This window comes from Drosophila yakuba, chromosome 2L (assembly GCF_016746365.2).
Source record: "Drosophila yakuba strain Tai18E2 chromosome 2L, Prin_Dyak_Tai18E2_2.1, whole genome shotgun sequence".
NCBI classification, from domain to species: domain Eukaryota; kingdom Metazoa; phylum Arthropoda; class Insecta; order Diptera; family Drosophilidae; genus Drosophila; species Drosophila yakuba.
In genome coordinates, this window is record NC_052527.2 from 5,933,227 (window position 1) to 5,947,971 (window position 14,745).

Genomic DNA, 14,745 nt, shown 5'->3' on the forward strand with positions numbered 1-14,745 from the left:
GTTAAAAGTATAGGTAAACAATATTCGCTTATATTTAAGTGTTAAATACAGAACAAGATAGAGTATCGTGCTTTTATGTTTCACTCAGTTCATTGTTATATCATACATACAATGTGTCGCGCATTTAACTAAACCGCACATCAACGCTCGATGAGCAAAAAACTTAATCACACTAGGATTTCGGTTTATTTGCGGTCTTTGCTTTAACAGCATTTTAATTGAAAATGAGAAAAAATGGAGAAGTCGTGTGGAAAAATTGCTTACATATAATTTGCATTTTTTATGCGACATATGGTAAGAAGGTGTCAAAAAAAATAAATGTTTAATGGAAAATTTGTAACATAATTATATTTAAAGTATGTAAATTAATTACAAAGCTGATAGCTTTTGAAAGTAATGACTTGGATATCCTTCTACTTCTTGGGTAGTTTGGAGTAGAAATCCTCCAGAAACTCCTTCAATATCAACTTGAACTTTTCACCGTGTTTGGCCAGCAGCAACTTGGCCTCACTGTCCTCATTGTCCAGCATCTCATCCGCTTCCTCCAGCACTTGGAGGTAGTGCAGCCAAGCGGTCTCCAAGCCCATCACCTGCTCAAATGTTTTCTCGCTGAGCTGCACCCGGTACTTGTGCAGGAGCACAAAGAGTTCCAGCATCGGAGTAAATGCGGATTGCTTCACGGGCACATCCTTCAGCAGTTTTTCAAAGAGCTGTTTGGCAGCCACCGTTTCTCGGATGGTTCGCGGCACCTTCATCACATTTCGCTCATTGTGACGCATATATCGGTAGACGGCTAAAAGAAGAAAAGTATATAATATATGCTAGTTCATAGTCTTATCTACATAACTTCTCAAAATGGTAAGCATGTAGCACATACCTCTCATCAAATTGCTGCCATGATCCAGCAGCATTTTAATATTGAGAGCCTGCCATTTTTCGATCCAATCTAGGATGGTGGTCTTCAATGCATTCTGATTGATCAGGATGAAGTACACGTTAGTGATGGCGTCCTCGAAGATGACATCATCCGCCAGGGCACTGTAGTGTTCGATGCCACCTTCAAAGACACCAGCCGTCCGAGATTTGGACATCAGGCGCTGCCGGAATTCGTCCTCCGTCATCTCCCAAAGGATGCGATTCTTGTTCCACACCGATTCGTACTTGGCTAGCTCCTCTCGCTGAATGGCGATCTCCGCTTGAATGCTTCTCATCAATTCGGAGCACTCCTGATCCTCCCGGAAAACGCTGGCGAATCCCTGGCGCTGCTGCTTCTTGGGCAGCTTTAGTTTATAGCCCAGTCGTGGAAACTGGTCCAACATGCTGCGTATGTTATCCACGATTCCATTGATCATCTCTCCAATGGCATCCATGTCGGGAGTAAAGACAATACGACCATCCTTCACATCCGATTCGACGACAATAATGGGAGCGGATGCCATGTCCTCGTCGCAATGTAACGCCTCATAGAGCTTGGTTAGGGATCCACGAGCACTGGTCATTAAGGAACTGGCTAGCATGTCATCCATATCGTTCACATAAGCAATCCACTCAGCGGACATCTGGCAGGAAAATCAATAGGATAACAAAAAATGTTAATTAAATAAAATTTAATGCTTACCTCATCATCCACCGATTGAAACTGCCGACTAAAGGCTGACAGCAGCTCCACCACATTGCCGTAGTAGCTCCTCAAGATGTCGCCGGAGGAGCTCAGCCTGCTGGACAACTGCTGCTGGAACACAGATATATCCACGGAGCCGGAAAATGCAAAGTGCAGCAGAAAAGTGCCGCAGATTTTCTCACAGATCCTGGCCACGCCGCGATTAGCACGCTTGAATATGAGAACCAACTCCTGGAACTCTGCGATGAACTCTGTGCCGTCTTCGAAGAACTCCTCATTGAACTCGGAGCCATAGGTTATCTTGAATACCCCAGGAGCAAGTTGACGATCACATGCTTGAATCAGGGGACGAAAGAGTTTCCGTTCCCTGTCGCTCAGAACAGCCAGGATGCGATTGTGACTTAAAGCCAGTTTGATTATACCATTGTATAAGGATCTTATAATATCGTATCTTTCGTAAAGTTTTTTCATTGTATTGGGAATGGCAAAACCCATTCGTTCAAAGTGCTGCGCCTGCTCACACAGCTCCAGAACAGAGGCATCTATATTGCACTCCAACAGTCCCTTGAATTTCTTACTTCGTACCACTAGATAGCGATCCAAGCGCTGGCAAAGATCTCCCGAAAAGCCGCAACACTTGGCCACCCAGTCTTCGTAGGCCAGTCGAATTTCCTTGTGGAATTCGTGACGCAGTGCGTCAAATTTAGCCAAAGCTGGAGATGATTCCTTTACAGCCGGCAGCCATTCGGAGTTCTTCAACCGATCTCTTAGCCAAGTCAGGCGTTCCAGATTAATGCGGTAGCTGAGAGCTATGGACACGTGTTTTGATAGCCAAGACTCTCGGCTTTGCTCCTCCAGCAGTTTTCTGGACGTAGCATCCATTTCCTTGGAGAACATCCTCCACAGTCTGCTCGTTTCCTTAAGGTATGTTTTCCTCAGTGTTCCTCTCTGGCGATACGAATAGAATAGCATGGCTTGCAGAGCCTCCAACGTTTCCTCTATATTGGACACTTGCTGGAACACATTGAAGATCAGCCTCTGGACCGTTTCCTCCAGTTTCTGCATGTCCCGGCGAAAAGTAGCTACATCCTCGTACCAATCCGAACGATGGACATTCAGGATATATGCCTGGGAGTCGCGCTGTAGCTTGTGCAAGGTGTCCAGAAACTGCTTCTCCACGCTTTCCGCAATCTTCTCCAGCTCCTCGCCACAGGTGCCGCCAAAAACGGGTTTGGGTATGCTCCCGTTCTCATCTAGTCGTCCAAATACAATCATGGACTCGCATATGTCAATCACATCATTGAGTCGTTCCACAAAGGCGTCGATGTGGTTGAAGATAAGTCCCACCTCCAGCTCCCAGGGCATTTGGGTCTGTTTCTGGGCAAGCTCCATGGAAATTGTATCGTAGATTCCCCTGTAGGTCAGGCAACACTCGATGGCCACGGTGCAAATCCTAATGCCGAATCGCGGTTTGCCCGATAGGATTTCCTCTACTTTGCTTTGCTCCGTGCAGAATCTGTAAAGAGCACTGAAATATTAAATCTTCTTTGGTGCTTTTTATTTCTGGTTAAGAATTGCCTTATGATCTGATTGCTCAAATTCCGGAACAATGCAGCAATGAGCCTAGCTGTATTGTAGTATTCCGAGTTCAGCCAAATAAAACGTATAAGGTGGATAATGCGCGGTAAAAGTTTCGTCAAATCTGCCGGACTTGCAGCCGCATCAATTTTGGAACACGGCTCAATGAGCAGATGAAGGAACTTAATATTCGACAGAGACCTAAGAAGCTCCTCCTTGGCCCTCTCTATAAGGCCATCCATTTGTGGCATGTGCACGGAATGGGCGTTGTGCAAGAGCAATAGCACCTTCTGCACATCCGATTGAGCCAACTGATCGTTGATGCCTTGAAGGACTTCATCTGAAAAGGAGAACATGGATAAACTTTTTTTACATTTTAACAACCTAACAGATATAAACTTACAGCGATATTCCCAGAACTCAAACTCATCCTGCACGGTGGCCAGGTCATGTGGAACCGTCAACGTGTCGTCCGCCAGCAAAGTGCGAATCTGTGTGGTCCAATAGAGAGCGATTCCCTCCAGGCTTCCGACCAAATACCTATCAACGTGACCAGCCGACAACTCCTTAATGACAAAAGGGACGTACATGACGGCGACACCAGAGATTTGATGGTGCATTCCGGTGAGGAATGCCAGGAATCTGTCCATGCTGGAACAGAAACGATTTCGCACCGTGGCGTTCCATTCGAGATAATTCCGGAAGAAGGGGACGTACAAGCGATCCAGTAGCTCCATCAGGCAGCCATCCACATCGCTCGTCAAGGTGCCAAAGTTGATCTCATCGTGAAATCCCTCCACGCTGAAGATCTCATTCGGTTCCCGGCGAAAGTAGCTGAGATCCGAGACACATGTGGCAGGCAAGCCCAAGCAGGCGGATAGGACATCCCTGTCGTAGTAAATGGTCAGCAGGGGCTCGTGCACCTCCAGGAGCCAGCCGCGGATGATGTCCAGTGTTCCCTCCTTCCAGTCCCTGTGATCCAGGCAGCTCAACACACTCATCCGCTGAACGTAGCCCACCAGTTGGTTCAGTTCCTCGTCGCTATAGGATGGCTTCGGGGTCTCCGGACGCAGCTCCTCCTGACGCGGTTCCACGCTGCGCTCTGGGTTTAGGGATTAAAAGGATATTTGCAGGGCAAATACGGACCCAAACTCACCCTCATCATCTGTGAAATCGGAATCCGTGAGATGCTCATCTTCTACAGCGCTTGAGGAGGCCATTTCGCGGAGTTTTCACACACCAAACGCACAGAAAACTTAATGAAAATCCATGGCAACCAAATGCCGGCTTTTCCGTTACTTCTTAAGCTCCCGCTAAGCAAGTGCAGTATTTTCTAGCTTAACATCCGGCGGTTTTAAAAAAATACTCTTTGTAACGGTAATTTTTCTCTTGGTATTTATTTAAAAGTTGTATAAAAAGTGTTCCCACCAATAAATCCGTTACTTAAGTTTTCAAAATCCCGATTATCTGATGTCTAACTAAAAGTGTGAAAACCATATCAATTATGGGGTGACCTTTTAGGGGCTTTTCGGGGGTAGCAGACTTTGGTCACACCAATCTGATCGCACAGCGGCGTTCCATTTAAAATCTACTATTTAAACTTAAAATTCCTGGTTAAATGGCGTTTTCAGCCGAAATTGAGAGGGTGATGGACCAGGGCAACTGTCTGATGCCAGACATCAACATTTGCCAGAGCGACTTGGCCAATCCCACCGAACCATTTGTCACCAAGATCATGGTGCACTATTTGCGGTGTTACGGTTTCCGCCTGGAGCCGCCATATAAGATTGGCTCCGAACTCGGCCACTCGTCGCGGGAGGCGCGCGTCTTCCTCATCCGAGTGTGCCGCCAAGTGGAGCGCATTGTCCAGATCAGCTTTCCCAACAAGACCTACTCCTATGTGGATATTATAAAACCAAGTGAGGGATTGAGAAATTTCTCTTATTTTGGACCATTTAAAACATTTCTTAACCATTTAAGCTGTTAAAAAAACGCTGGCTACCCTGAGCTACCTTTTCAACCACCTGGCCTACTACAAAATGTTCAAAAAGAAGGTGCTGGGACCAGTAGAGGAGGCCATTAAGCTTAAAGAATCGCTGACAACCGAGGTGAAGGCCAAGAGTCAACAGCTGGATCAATGCAGTCAGAAGACCAAGGATTGCGAAGTGGCCATCAACCAACTCAAAAAGGATTTGCAGGATACTCAAGCAAAGCTTCTACCTTTGAAGAAGTCCTGCAGCGAGCATGAAAGCACTCTGGAACTTCTCGCACAGCAGCAAACTGAGCAGGAGAAACGTATCGGTCACTGGAAGCAGCTAGTGGTAGAGGACAGCCAAGTGACTGAGCTGCGAGAGTAAGTGCTGTAAAGTAAGCCTTAGGTTTCTTTGCTTATGAAAATGTCCAACTTTGCAGGAAGATTAAGAGTGCATCCTCGCATGTGGAGAGCTGCAAGGCGGAGCTGGCCAGCAAAAAACAGGAGACGAATGAACACCGCCGGATAATTGAAAACAGTCAACATATAGCCACCGCTTTAGAGAAGGCCACGGCTATGATTTCGCTGTGCAAACTGGATGACTACAAGGAGAGCTGCAAGCAGCTGGAGACGATGGAGAAGCAGTTGCCCACCTGCAAGGTAAATTATCAGAAGCGCCTTCAGGATGCAGAGGCCAAGAAGCAGGAACTCGCTCTTCGAGAACAGCGGTACGAGGAAAGAAACCAGGAAAACGATGCCGAGAACCACAAGCTGCATAGCGAACTCAATCAGCTGCAGGTCGACGTTGAGGATCGCAAGAAACGCCTGGAGGATCTAAGTAATACCTTGATCGAGCTTGACCAGCAAAATTTGGAGCAAGATCAGCTGTACGACATATTAAGTGAGCAAATCCACGAGGCTCTCGGTCAAAACTGGCAGATAAATTCCACTTAATATACTGATTTTATTCTATTACTGCAAAACAGCTCAGCTCGTTTTTATGGTTAGGACTGAACAAAGGGGTCGATGCCGGTGGTTTACGTTTCCATTTTCTTGCTCTCCAGATGGGCCTTCAACTGCTGGCTGAAGTCATCCTCCACGTTGTCGTCGTCCCAGTTGTCCTCCCACACATTTAGCTCCTCCTCGTCGTCGCCAACACGGAAATCTGCAATAAAAATTATTACAAACTGCCGATGTACCACATTACAGTGACCAACCTTCGGCGGGAAACTCTTCGAATTCATCGTCCTCTTCCAGGAGACCCAAGTCCTCGCCCTTGTTGTTGGTCTCCTCCTTCTCTTTCTCCTTTTCCTTATCTGGTGCAGACATTTTGTGTGCTTTAATTAATTTAAAACGACGTTAAAACAATGTTTTTGACGCTATTCGCGTTTTTTGTTGCTAAATGATGCCAGTCACTTTTTATTGTGTGACCGCAGCTGTACCGTCGAAATATACCAAAGTGACCAGGAAAAAATACCATTGGCACCCCACAGTGATGTCATGGCTAGTTTATAGCTAAAAAAGAAAAAGTAAAAAAAATGTCGCAAATGTTTGGGAAATATAATCAGCTCTTAGATTTTTTTTAAATTTATTAAGCAGACCCGCTCTCATATTCCGATTTTGGATTTAGAGCGAAGTAACACTTAATATTGTTCCGTGTCTACTAAAAGACTAAAAATTTTTAATTAATCTTTTCACCCCCATAAGTTAAGATGCAGCCTTTTACAAACCGGAAAAAGTTGAAAATTAGAATACTTTCTAGGTCTTCAAGTTTCTCATGTTTGCTATAACCTTTAAACATTGTTTTATATGCATTTAATGATTTGTATAACATTTTTACGGCTGGCTATTTAGTTTTCAAGCTAAAGGGATTATTGAGCATTTGGATTTTAAGCTACATTTAATTTAACTGTTGCTGCTGGTTGGCTATTTTAAACAATTAGATCAAAAATGTACCATATTTTAACATTAATAAATATATATGTTATATGCGTATAGGTTTTCATATTGTTTCCGTTCTTGAATTGCTGCCTTTTGATTTATTGCATAGCGAACTTTAAGTTTTGTCTATTTTTGGGCTGGTTTTCGTGCTGTCCGAGATGTAGTAAAAATAATAAAATATTTCACAATTTGCATTCTGCCTTTAGTTGACTTAATGTTAAAAATTTTGTATGCCAAAATATATACTCCTTTGTTGTTTTTTGTTAGCTTCGGTATAGAGAGTTCACAATTGTTACTACAGTTCAACATTTAACATTTAGTTGTTGCGATCTGCAAATCTGCATAATTAAATAGTTTGCTTGAATTCGTTTGTGTTTACATTTGTAGTCTGCTAATGTTATATACGAGGAATAAAACACCTTATATTTGATTAGTAATATTGTTGATCAGTATTGTGTGTGGTTTTGGGCTCTCCACTTCGCTCCTTCTCCATCCATTAAACATTATTATTCATCACAGATGCTCTACGCATAAATCAAATTAAATTCAATGCAATTATTATCATCGTTTAACAATTTGTTACAAGCTCCGATTTTTCCGTAATTGCTGTAGCTAAATGGGGCGACAAGTTGATGGGACACATTCGTGGGATCGGGACATACATTCAACTTGGTTACGGATTATGGATTATCCCTAAATAATATCCTGTCCTGCTGCTGCCAGCCCACTCAAGTAGTGTTCGTTTACAGTGTGTGGAGAGTGGTTAATTCTATTTAGTTTTTTAAGATAATATGAAAGCTTTTCTAGAAAAAGTGTTGTATCACATATAGAGGAAGTGTTAAATATGTATTCTTTTGTTTACCATTCGGTTTTGCCAACTGTTTTGTTGCTTCAAGTCAACAGTTCGTAACAAGGATTTGCGTTCTTAAATATTACAGGATATATGTGTAAATAGAGTTAAATTAATCAGCTTAGCCTCAATAAAATGCTTTAAAGTAAATACATAAATATGAGCAGTCCGGTCATCGTTCAAAAAAAACATCTTTTCGGATTTTTGCATCAAAGTGTGATCGAAATCAAACACAGAACCTATATTTTCCTTTCGCTTTCGAAGAAGAGCACCAATTAAGTTACGCTTAAACAATAAAAAAAAGTTTTAAGCTTGCTTGATGGGAAAACACATAGTTGTAGCAATAAATACATATGAGATAAAGTATAACAGCTAAAAATACATCATAAATACTTAGCATAGCTTAGCGATTCGTGTGCCTGTGTTTGCTGGGACATGTCTGTGTGTATGTGTTTCACATTTTAAATTTCTTTTTAAAACGCTAGGCGTTCTATAACGGCTTAATTTCTGTTTCGTCTCGCGCTTACGAACTACATAAATACACATTGAACATCAAAAATATTATAGCTTATATATTATATGCACGGTTACTGTGGTGGTTCGAATGCTCTGCTGTTACAAAATTTATAAGATGCAATTTTCAAGTTTGAGTTAATTGTAAAGGTAGTAGTAGATTCTAAAATATAAGTTATTGAAGTGTTTTCATTGTGCTCAGAGGACAGACTTCCAGTTTGGCTCTATTCGGTTTTTTAACGAAATATGCTTGAAAAATATTAAGAGTTGACTCTACTTTAGACTCACAACAAGAATCGAACCACCTTAGCTGGTACATATGATTAATAAGAGTTTTCCAATACGTAATATACAACAATGAGAATTACTCGCGACGCGTTCTTTTTGGGCGTGAGGCGGCTATACAATCTCCTCCTAGGGACGACGATGCCAAGGACGCTCCACCGGTGACTGCTGAACCACTGCCACCTCCACCACCGCCACCGGCGACTCCGCTCAGGACACTGTCTCCGGAACTGGAAGAGATTGCAGTGATGGTGGCTGAAATGGTGGCCGATTGTTTCTCCACTCCGCGAACCTTTCGGGAGGCCACCGACTGAGCGGTGACTTGGAGGGAAATAGCGTGAGTGTTGAGCTTCTCGGCCAGCAGCAGATCCTTCAGGCCCTTCATCTTTTGGCTGTACAAGGTGATGACTGGCCGCTTGAGCATTATCTCGAAGGGATCGTAGTCGTCGCTTGTCTCCTCTTTTTTAGCTTCTTTGTGCTGTGGTTTTCCCAGTTGGTCATTTGCTTGAACTTGGGATTGTGCTTCACTGGAAACGGGCAACTGGCCAGAGGTGCCACTGCCATTGCTTGTGGTTGTTGCGATAGTTGCGGTAGTTGTGGTGGCTGACGCCTCCTTTTTGTCCGAATTGTGATTGTTGTTATTGCTGTTGCTGTTATTGTTGTTATTGTGCAGCTCGGCATTATCGGACTCGCCGCCAGGAGGCTGTTGCTTCTGATCGGCGAACGGCTGTCCACCGCCCTGGAGCAGGAAGTCCGGATTGAGAATCTTCTCGCCGCAGGCAGCAGTTAAATCGGCCAAGGTAGTCGGTAGCTCCGAATTTTTGGATTTCTGTCGAAGAGCGAGAGGTATATGAATAACTTTAAAGCCATTTATTGGAAACCCACAATCATGGTAGGTTTTGAGCCAGTTTTCTTCCATACGAGAATTCTCTTTAAAATAAATCACAATACCAGACTTCCAACCTACATCATCTTAAACACAGAATCGGTAAAAATAGCTGCACAGTGACCAACTTAGTTATTATTTCCTCTAGCAAACCCTTAACCAATGCGATTTCGCAGCCAGATTGCCTAACCAAAGCTAAAAAAAACTGGCATCGGCTTGATCAACAGATTGAAGATCTATTATCTCTTAAGTACCATGGCAGTTCCACCGAAGAAGACCACCAATCTGCCGTCGAAAGCGGTGAGAAATGTAGTCCCGCGCAAAAACGAGGTGCTGTCCATCAGGAGCCTGCTGAGCTTTTTGAACAGCACCCTAGACTGCGAATTGCGGAGCATGGATGATCTGAAAACAGGAGCAGTCTACTGCCAACTGATGCACAAACTCTACCCCGAGACGATACCAATTAGGAAAGTCAAGTTTTATACGAACAACAGAAGCGACTTTGAGGCGAACTTCCGATTGCTGAACACTAGCTTTGAAAAGCTGAGAATAACGCGGTATATGACGACGGAGGAGTTAATTTTGGGACACAATCAAGTGCACTTCTGCAACTGGATGTACAAGTTCTTTCAAGCGAATGACATCGGCACGGAATACGATGCCAAAAAGGTGAGAAAAGGCTCGCAAATCGGACTAAGCAAAAGAATTGAGGTAACCCCTTTCTCAACTGGCAGCATGAATCCTATGCACAAGTCCCAGTCGATGGTCTTTAATTACGCTAGAAATCCGGCCAAATTCGAGAGGCGAAATAGCCTAGATATTCAAGTGTCCAGGCCGAGCATCTTTAAAAATATTCAGCAGGAAAAGCAAACCAAACAGCCGAATCCAAAACCATCGCAGAAAAAGAAAATCTCAAAGACGTCGCAATTCCTCGCCGAAAGCAAGAACGTTTCGCTGCCTTTGGAAAGCGAAGACGAGTTGGAACTATGTGCCCAGAAATGCTATTTCCAGAATCAGTTTGCGAAAAAACTTTATAACTCAAACACCCAAGCCTTTCCAAAGCACTGTCCACAAATCCACCAATCGAAGTGTGGGAACGCTGCATGCGAATACTGTGAGCGGGAAACTGGGGATCTGCGATCCCAGGTACAAAACCTACAGAGTGCCAATGAAAGGCTGAACCAAAAGTTGAAGGGTGTGGAGCATATATTGAACAAATACACCAGTAACCCATCGGTAGCCGTTCGCAAATTAAATGATTTGTTCCAGCAGAGTCCACAGGTGTCAGAGGTGTCTTCGCGGAGAAGCTCAAGAGATACATATACTGTAGAAGGATTCGCCAAGGATCAATTGCATACACGGGACAGCGAAGAATTCCACACTTGCAATGAATTTTCCCCTAATCGGTTAACGGACAAAGACGCGACGAGTCTACATCCTGGACACGACGAGCATGCCCTTCGTTCCAAATGCCATTACCCATCTAAGGGATCGAGAAATATATGTAAGAAAAGACTCAAGATGCATTGCCAAAACTGCGGGGCGAGTCCCATTTTGTTTTGAGTACGTGAAAGTAGGCATCTGAACTTCAAAATGGCTTTTAAATGACAGTCAAGGAATGACTTCATCAGATAATAAGTTGATTTTAATACTTAACTTTATACAAAAAATATAGAAAAAAGTTGCTGCAAAATTTGGTTCCGAACGATTGGAAACAAATTAAAAGGATTTTGTATTTTCTGATTTCAAATTGAAACTCTTTGATCATTAAAATTTTGAAAGTAAACTAACGAGTCTGCTTACCTCTTCCTTTGTGACCAGCTTGTTGTTATTGCCTTCCAAAGCCTCTGCTCCTGTAGCTTCCTTCGACTCCTTAGCCTCCTTGGCTTCGTGTACCGCCCTCGCAAGCTCCGCCTTCGCCTGTTCCGCCTCCAGATCCTCGGGCAACTTGATGACCACCTGCGACCTGATGTCGTAATCGAACTTGGTGATATTATTCACCAATGGCTTGGCCCAACCAATGTGCAGAATAGGAGTCAGGCTGTCCTCCTCCCACTGGCAGATGCCGTCGTAGAAGCGCAGCAAATTGGCAAAAACCTCGGAGTCTCGTAGAATACTTCTTGCTGAATGACCTGAGCTCTCTGTTTTCATCACATACGGTATGAGCTCGTTGGCAATGTCCAACAGCTCCTTGTATATCTCCTCGTCGTCACGACACTGATACGTATACAAGCGAATAACGTCCGCCGCATTTGCCCATGCAGCAAACGCGTCGCGGTACTTGAGCAATCGATTGTAGTAGTTTCCCTGGTAGGTATAAGGATACACGTGATGGTTCCGGTAGTGAGTCCTCGCCGACTCAATGGCCTCGCGATACAACTGCTCGCAACTGATGCTGGGGTGCGTTCGATGAATCTCTTCCAGCTCGCCGAGTGTACCCAGGGCCATGGGATAGCGTTTGAGGTGGCCCAAATCGTAAAGTAGCCACAGCAGCTGCTGCTGGAGCTCAGCCACCTCCACACAGTCACTGTTCGAGGTCAAAGAAATATTCAGAGCGGCACAGATGGCCGCCACTTCCATGCCACGCTCGCAAACCACCGCCAGTCCACCTGAATGAAGTAAAGTTATGTTAGACAATGCATTCTGTTTTCTTAGTAAATTGGCAAGCTTACCCAAGTAGAGCCATGATCCGGATTCGATCCCGGGGCGAATATCCTGCCCCCGCTTATCCTCGCTTCCTTTGCCGTGCCATGTCACTTCGATTGTCTCCACGCGCTTTTGGCCAAATACCACCCAAGCATGATCCTCGGAGATGGCCAGTCGCACGTCCTTGTAGCCGAGCAGCTGACATCCTGCCACCACAGCGAGTGCAACTCCGAAGCAGTCCAACTTGTTGCCGGACAGATAGCTGTAGAGGTTTTGCAGGTGCGCCCGGTCCTTGTAGCTGCTGCGGATCAGCGAGTTCCAGATCACATCCGACACCTTCTTGATCACCTCTCGGGTGGCCTGGCGATGGGGCTTGGGCTTCTCGACCACCGACAGGATCGTCTGGAATTTCTTATACAGGCCGGCGATCAGTTCGTGGGTTACAACTGGAAACGGGACGCTGTTGCCCATAATGATGTCATTTCCACCTGCAATTAAAATAATATTTTTCAGTGCTGACTACAATTTCGAAGTAAGCCACCAAAGAGAAAGCAGAAACTTTTCCAATTTGTCGGCAATTGCTTCCGTTTAAACTGGTCACCCTTTGCTTAATGGTTAACGGTGAACGCGAGCGATAAAAGGTAATAGGGAGTGATGAACGGATGAGCAGACTGCAATACACACCTGTCGTCGCCTGACTAATGTCACCTGCTGCGACAGCGGCGGCGGCGGCTTGAGCTGCCTGCGCAGCAGCCTCTCCCGTCGTCAAGGACAGCTCGATGTAGCCAACTACGATGGAGAGCAGGGTGAGATCGGGCTCGATGCCGGAGGTTAGAGCGCGACGGAACAGATTGATAACATCGGCCGTGGACTTGAGGGGGAACAGGCTGGCATCGATGACGCCGTTCAGCGCCATGGGACTCGCACTGGCGCTTCTGGTAATCGTGGACATGTTTGCTGGCAGGGGTTCTTCTAATTGCCGAAATGATTCACTGGAACTAAAGTCCCTCTACTGCAAATATGAAAGGCAACTTAATTAATACATAAAATAAGATTATCTTGGATCATTAAGAAAATATATTTGGCTGAAAGGGTAAGAATTGATTGTAGTTTCTTTGAATTGATTTTTGCTTACCACAAGCTGACTTCTTTCTCTTGAAAAAGGTGGAGTAGATTTGTTTCCAGTTTGCTCTGGGACGGGTTGCGGATGATTTGGGCAAAATATCCAATAAGCCAGCTTTAGATTAATGCGAAATAAAGAATTAAGTAAGATTCGGTCAGAGAATACGTTAAACTTACTCAAATAGAGCACCAAATTCGTAGAGAATCCTGTGTTTCTTGTGTTCTGCCTCTTAATTTCCACCTTCCAAACTCCTAAGATCCATATGCCATCGAAGGGATATACTAGTTTATGTAAGGTGCTTTGATAGAGTTTCCTGATTTGGAGCTGTGAGGAAAATAAGGAAACGTATTAAAAAAAGTGAAGCAACCGTTGCAGTGGTCAAACTTACCCGAGTGACAGGATATCCTGGCCCTTTCCACCTGTTCGCTGTTTTCGGTTTCGGTTTCGGTTTTGGGTGCTCCTTATTATCCTGCCGAGGGCCTGGGACTTTCGCCTGGACTTGCCCGATGCCAAATGCTGGGTTTTTGTTGCTGCTGTTTGTACAGCCAGCCACTTTGTGGCTGCAACATTGGCAACAAGTTGACAAACAACTTTTTGTCGTTGTCGCACCTTCTTCTCGGCCCTTTTCCGCTTATTTATTTTCTCCTTTTCTTCGCTTTGTACTTCAAGAGCAGGATTTTTGTTGCTGCTTCACTTGCACTTCTCATTTGCAGCAGCAACAACAACAGCAACGGCCAAACAACTGGTTTTCTGCATGGGCGCTACAGTATGAGTGCGCGTGTGTGTGCGTGCGTGTGCAGCATGCATGTGCATGTGCACTGGAAAATATGTATATATCCTGTGGCCCTGCGTCCTTCGTCCGCTTCCACGTCATCAATTAATCGGCCCACGGGGACAGGTGAATTTTTCGCACCTTTCTCTCACTCGCTTTTGTTGTTGCCGATTTTCGGCTGCGCGTTTTGTTTTTGTTATTGTTTTCTTGCTTGACGAAAGTCAACCCTCCACCCACCGTTCACTTATTTTCCACTTGACACGCAGTTGCCTTTTGCCGCCCGAATCGACCGATTATCTCATCGCGCCGTATTCCAATTGCTTCGCGCATTATCTGTGCCGTAATTTCGACACCAATTGGGCGGTTTTATTGCGCGACGCACCAGGTAAAAACCAGGTGAAATTCCGACGAAATATTGCGTTGTGTTTACCTCGCTGCGTGCCAGTGTGTCCACACCCAGCACGTGCCGAAATGGGTGGGCAGTGTTGCAAAGTTTCGCACTAAAAGTTGCGGTAGGTTTTGGTATTTTTGAAAAATTAAATCCAGTTTGGCGGGTTT

At 44.8% G+C, this 14,745-nt stretch overlaps 5 protein-coding genes across 5 annotated transcripts; 2 read left to right on the plus strand and 3 right to left on the minus strand.

Annotated features, from left to right (window-relative positions):
* Positions 1 to 2: 2 nt before the first annotated feature.
* Positions 3 to 4,730, minus strand: LOC6526979 (dynein-1-beta heavy chain, flagellar inner arm I1 complex). The gene is made up of 6 exons (XM_002088039.2): positions 4,356 to 4,730; positions 3,603 to 4,301; positions 3,200 to 3,539; positions 1,619 to 3,137; positions 878 to 1,559; positions 3 to 793 (listed from the first exon to the last, which is right to left on the minus strand). The coding sequence occupies exons 1-6, from the start codon at positions 4,417 to 4,419 to the stop codon at positions 414 to 416; spliced, it is 3,684 nt and encodes a 1,227-aa protein (XP_002088075.1). The 5' UTR covers positions 4,420 to 4,730; the 3' UTR covers positions 3 to 413.
* Positions 4,731 to 4,740: 10 nt separating this feature from the next.
* LOC6526980 (kinetochore protein NUF2 homolog) lies at positions 4,741 to 6,154 on the plus strand. Its single transcript, XM_002088040.3, has 3 exons — positions 4,741 to 5,118; positions 5,180 to 5,552; positions 5,612 to 6,154. The coding sequence occupies exons 1-3, from the start codon at positions 4,818 to 4,820 to the stop codon at positions 6,123 to 6,125; spliced, it is 1,188 nt and encodes a 395-aa protein (XP_002088076.2). The 5' UTR covers positions 4,741 to 4,817; the 3' UTR covers positions 6,126 to 6,154.
* Positions 6,116 to 6,606, minus strand: LOC6526981 (probable 26S proteasome complex subunit sem1). Its single transcript, XM_002088041.3, has 2 exons — positions 6,389 to 6,606; positions 6,116 to 6,336 (listed from the first exon to the last, which is right to left on the minus strand). The coding sequence occupies exons 1-2, from the start codon at positions 6,498 to 6,500 to the stop codon at positions 6,209 to 6,211; spliced, it is 240 nt and encodes a 79-aa protein (XP_002088077.1). The 5' UTR covers positions 6,501 to 6,606; the 3' UTR covers positions 6,116 to 6,208.
* Positions 6,607 to 6,971: 365 nt separating this feature from the next.
* LOC6526982 (menin) lies at positions 6,972 to 14,646 on the minus strand. Its single transcript, XM_002088042.3, has 7 exons — positions 13,804 to 14,646; positions 13,592 to 13,739; positions 13,428 to 13,529; positions 12,977 to 13,304; positions 12,319 to 12,780; positions 11,450 to 12,255; positions 6,972 to 9,589 (listed from the first exon to the last, which is right to left on the minus strand). Exons 4-7 carry the CDS (start codon positions 13,242 to 13,244, stop codon positions 8,840 to 8,842), a joined length of 2,286 nt encoding a protein of 761 aa, XP_002088078.1. The 5' UTR covers positions 13,245 to 13,304; positions 13,428 to 13,529; positions 13,592 to 13,739; positions 13,804 to 14,646; the 3' UTR covers positions 6,972 to 8,839.
* On the plus strand, positions 9,659 to 11,432 carry LOC6526983. Its single transcript, XM_002088043.4, has one exon. It carries the CDS (start codon positions 9,902 to 9,904, stop codon positions 11,207 to 11,209), a length of 1,308 nt encoding a protein of 435 aa, XP_002088079.1. The 5' UTR covers positions 9,659 to 9,901; the 3' UTR covers positions 11,210 to 11,432.
* Positions 14,647 to 14,745: the final 99 nt, after the last annotated feature.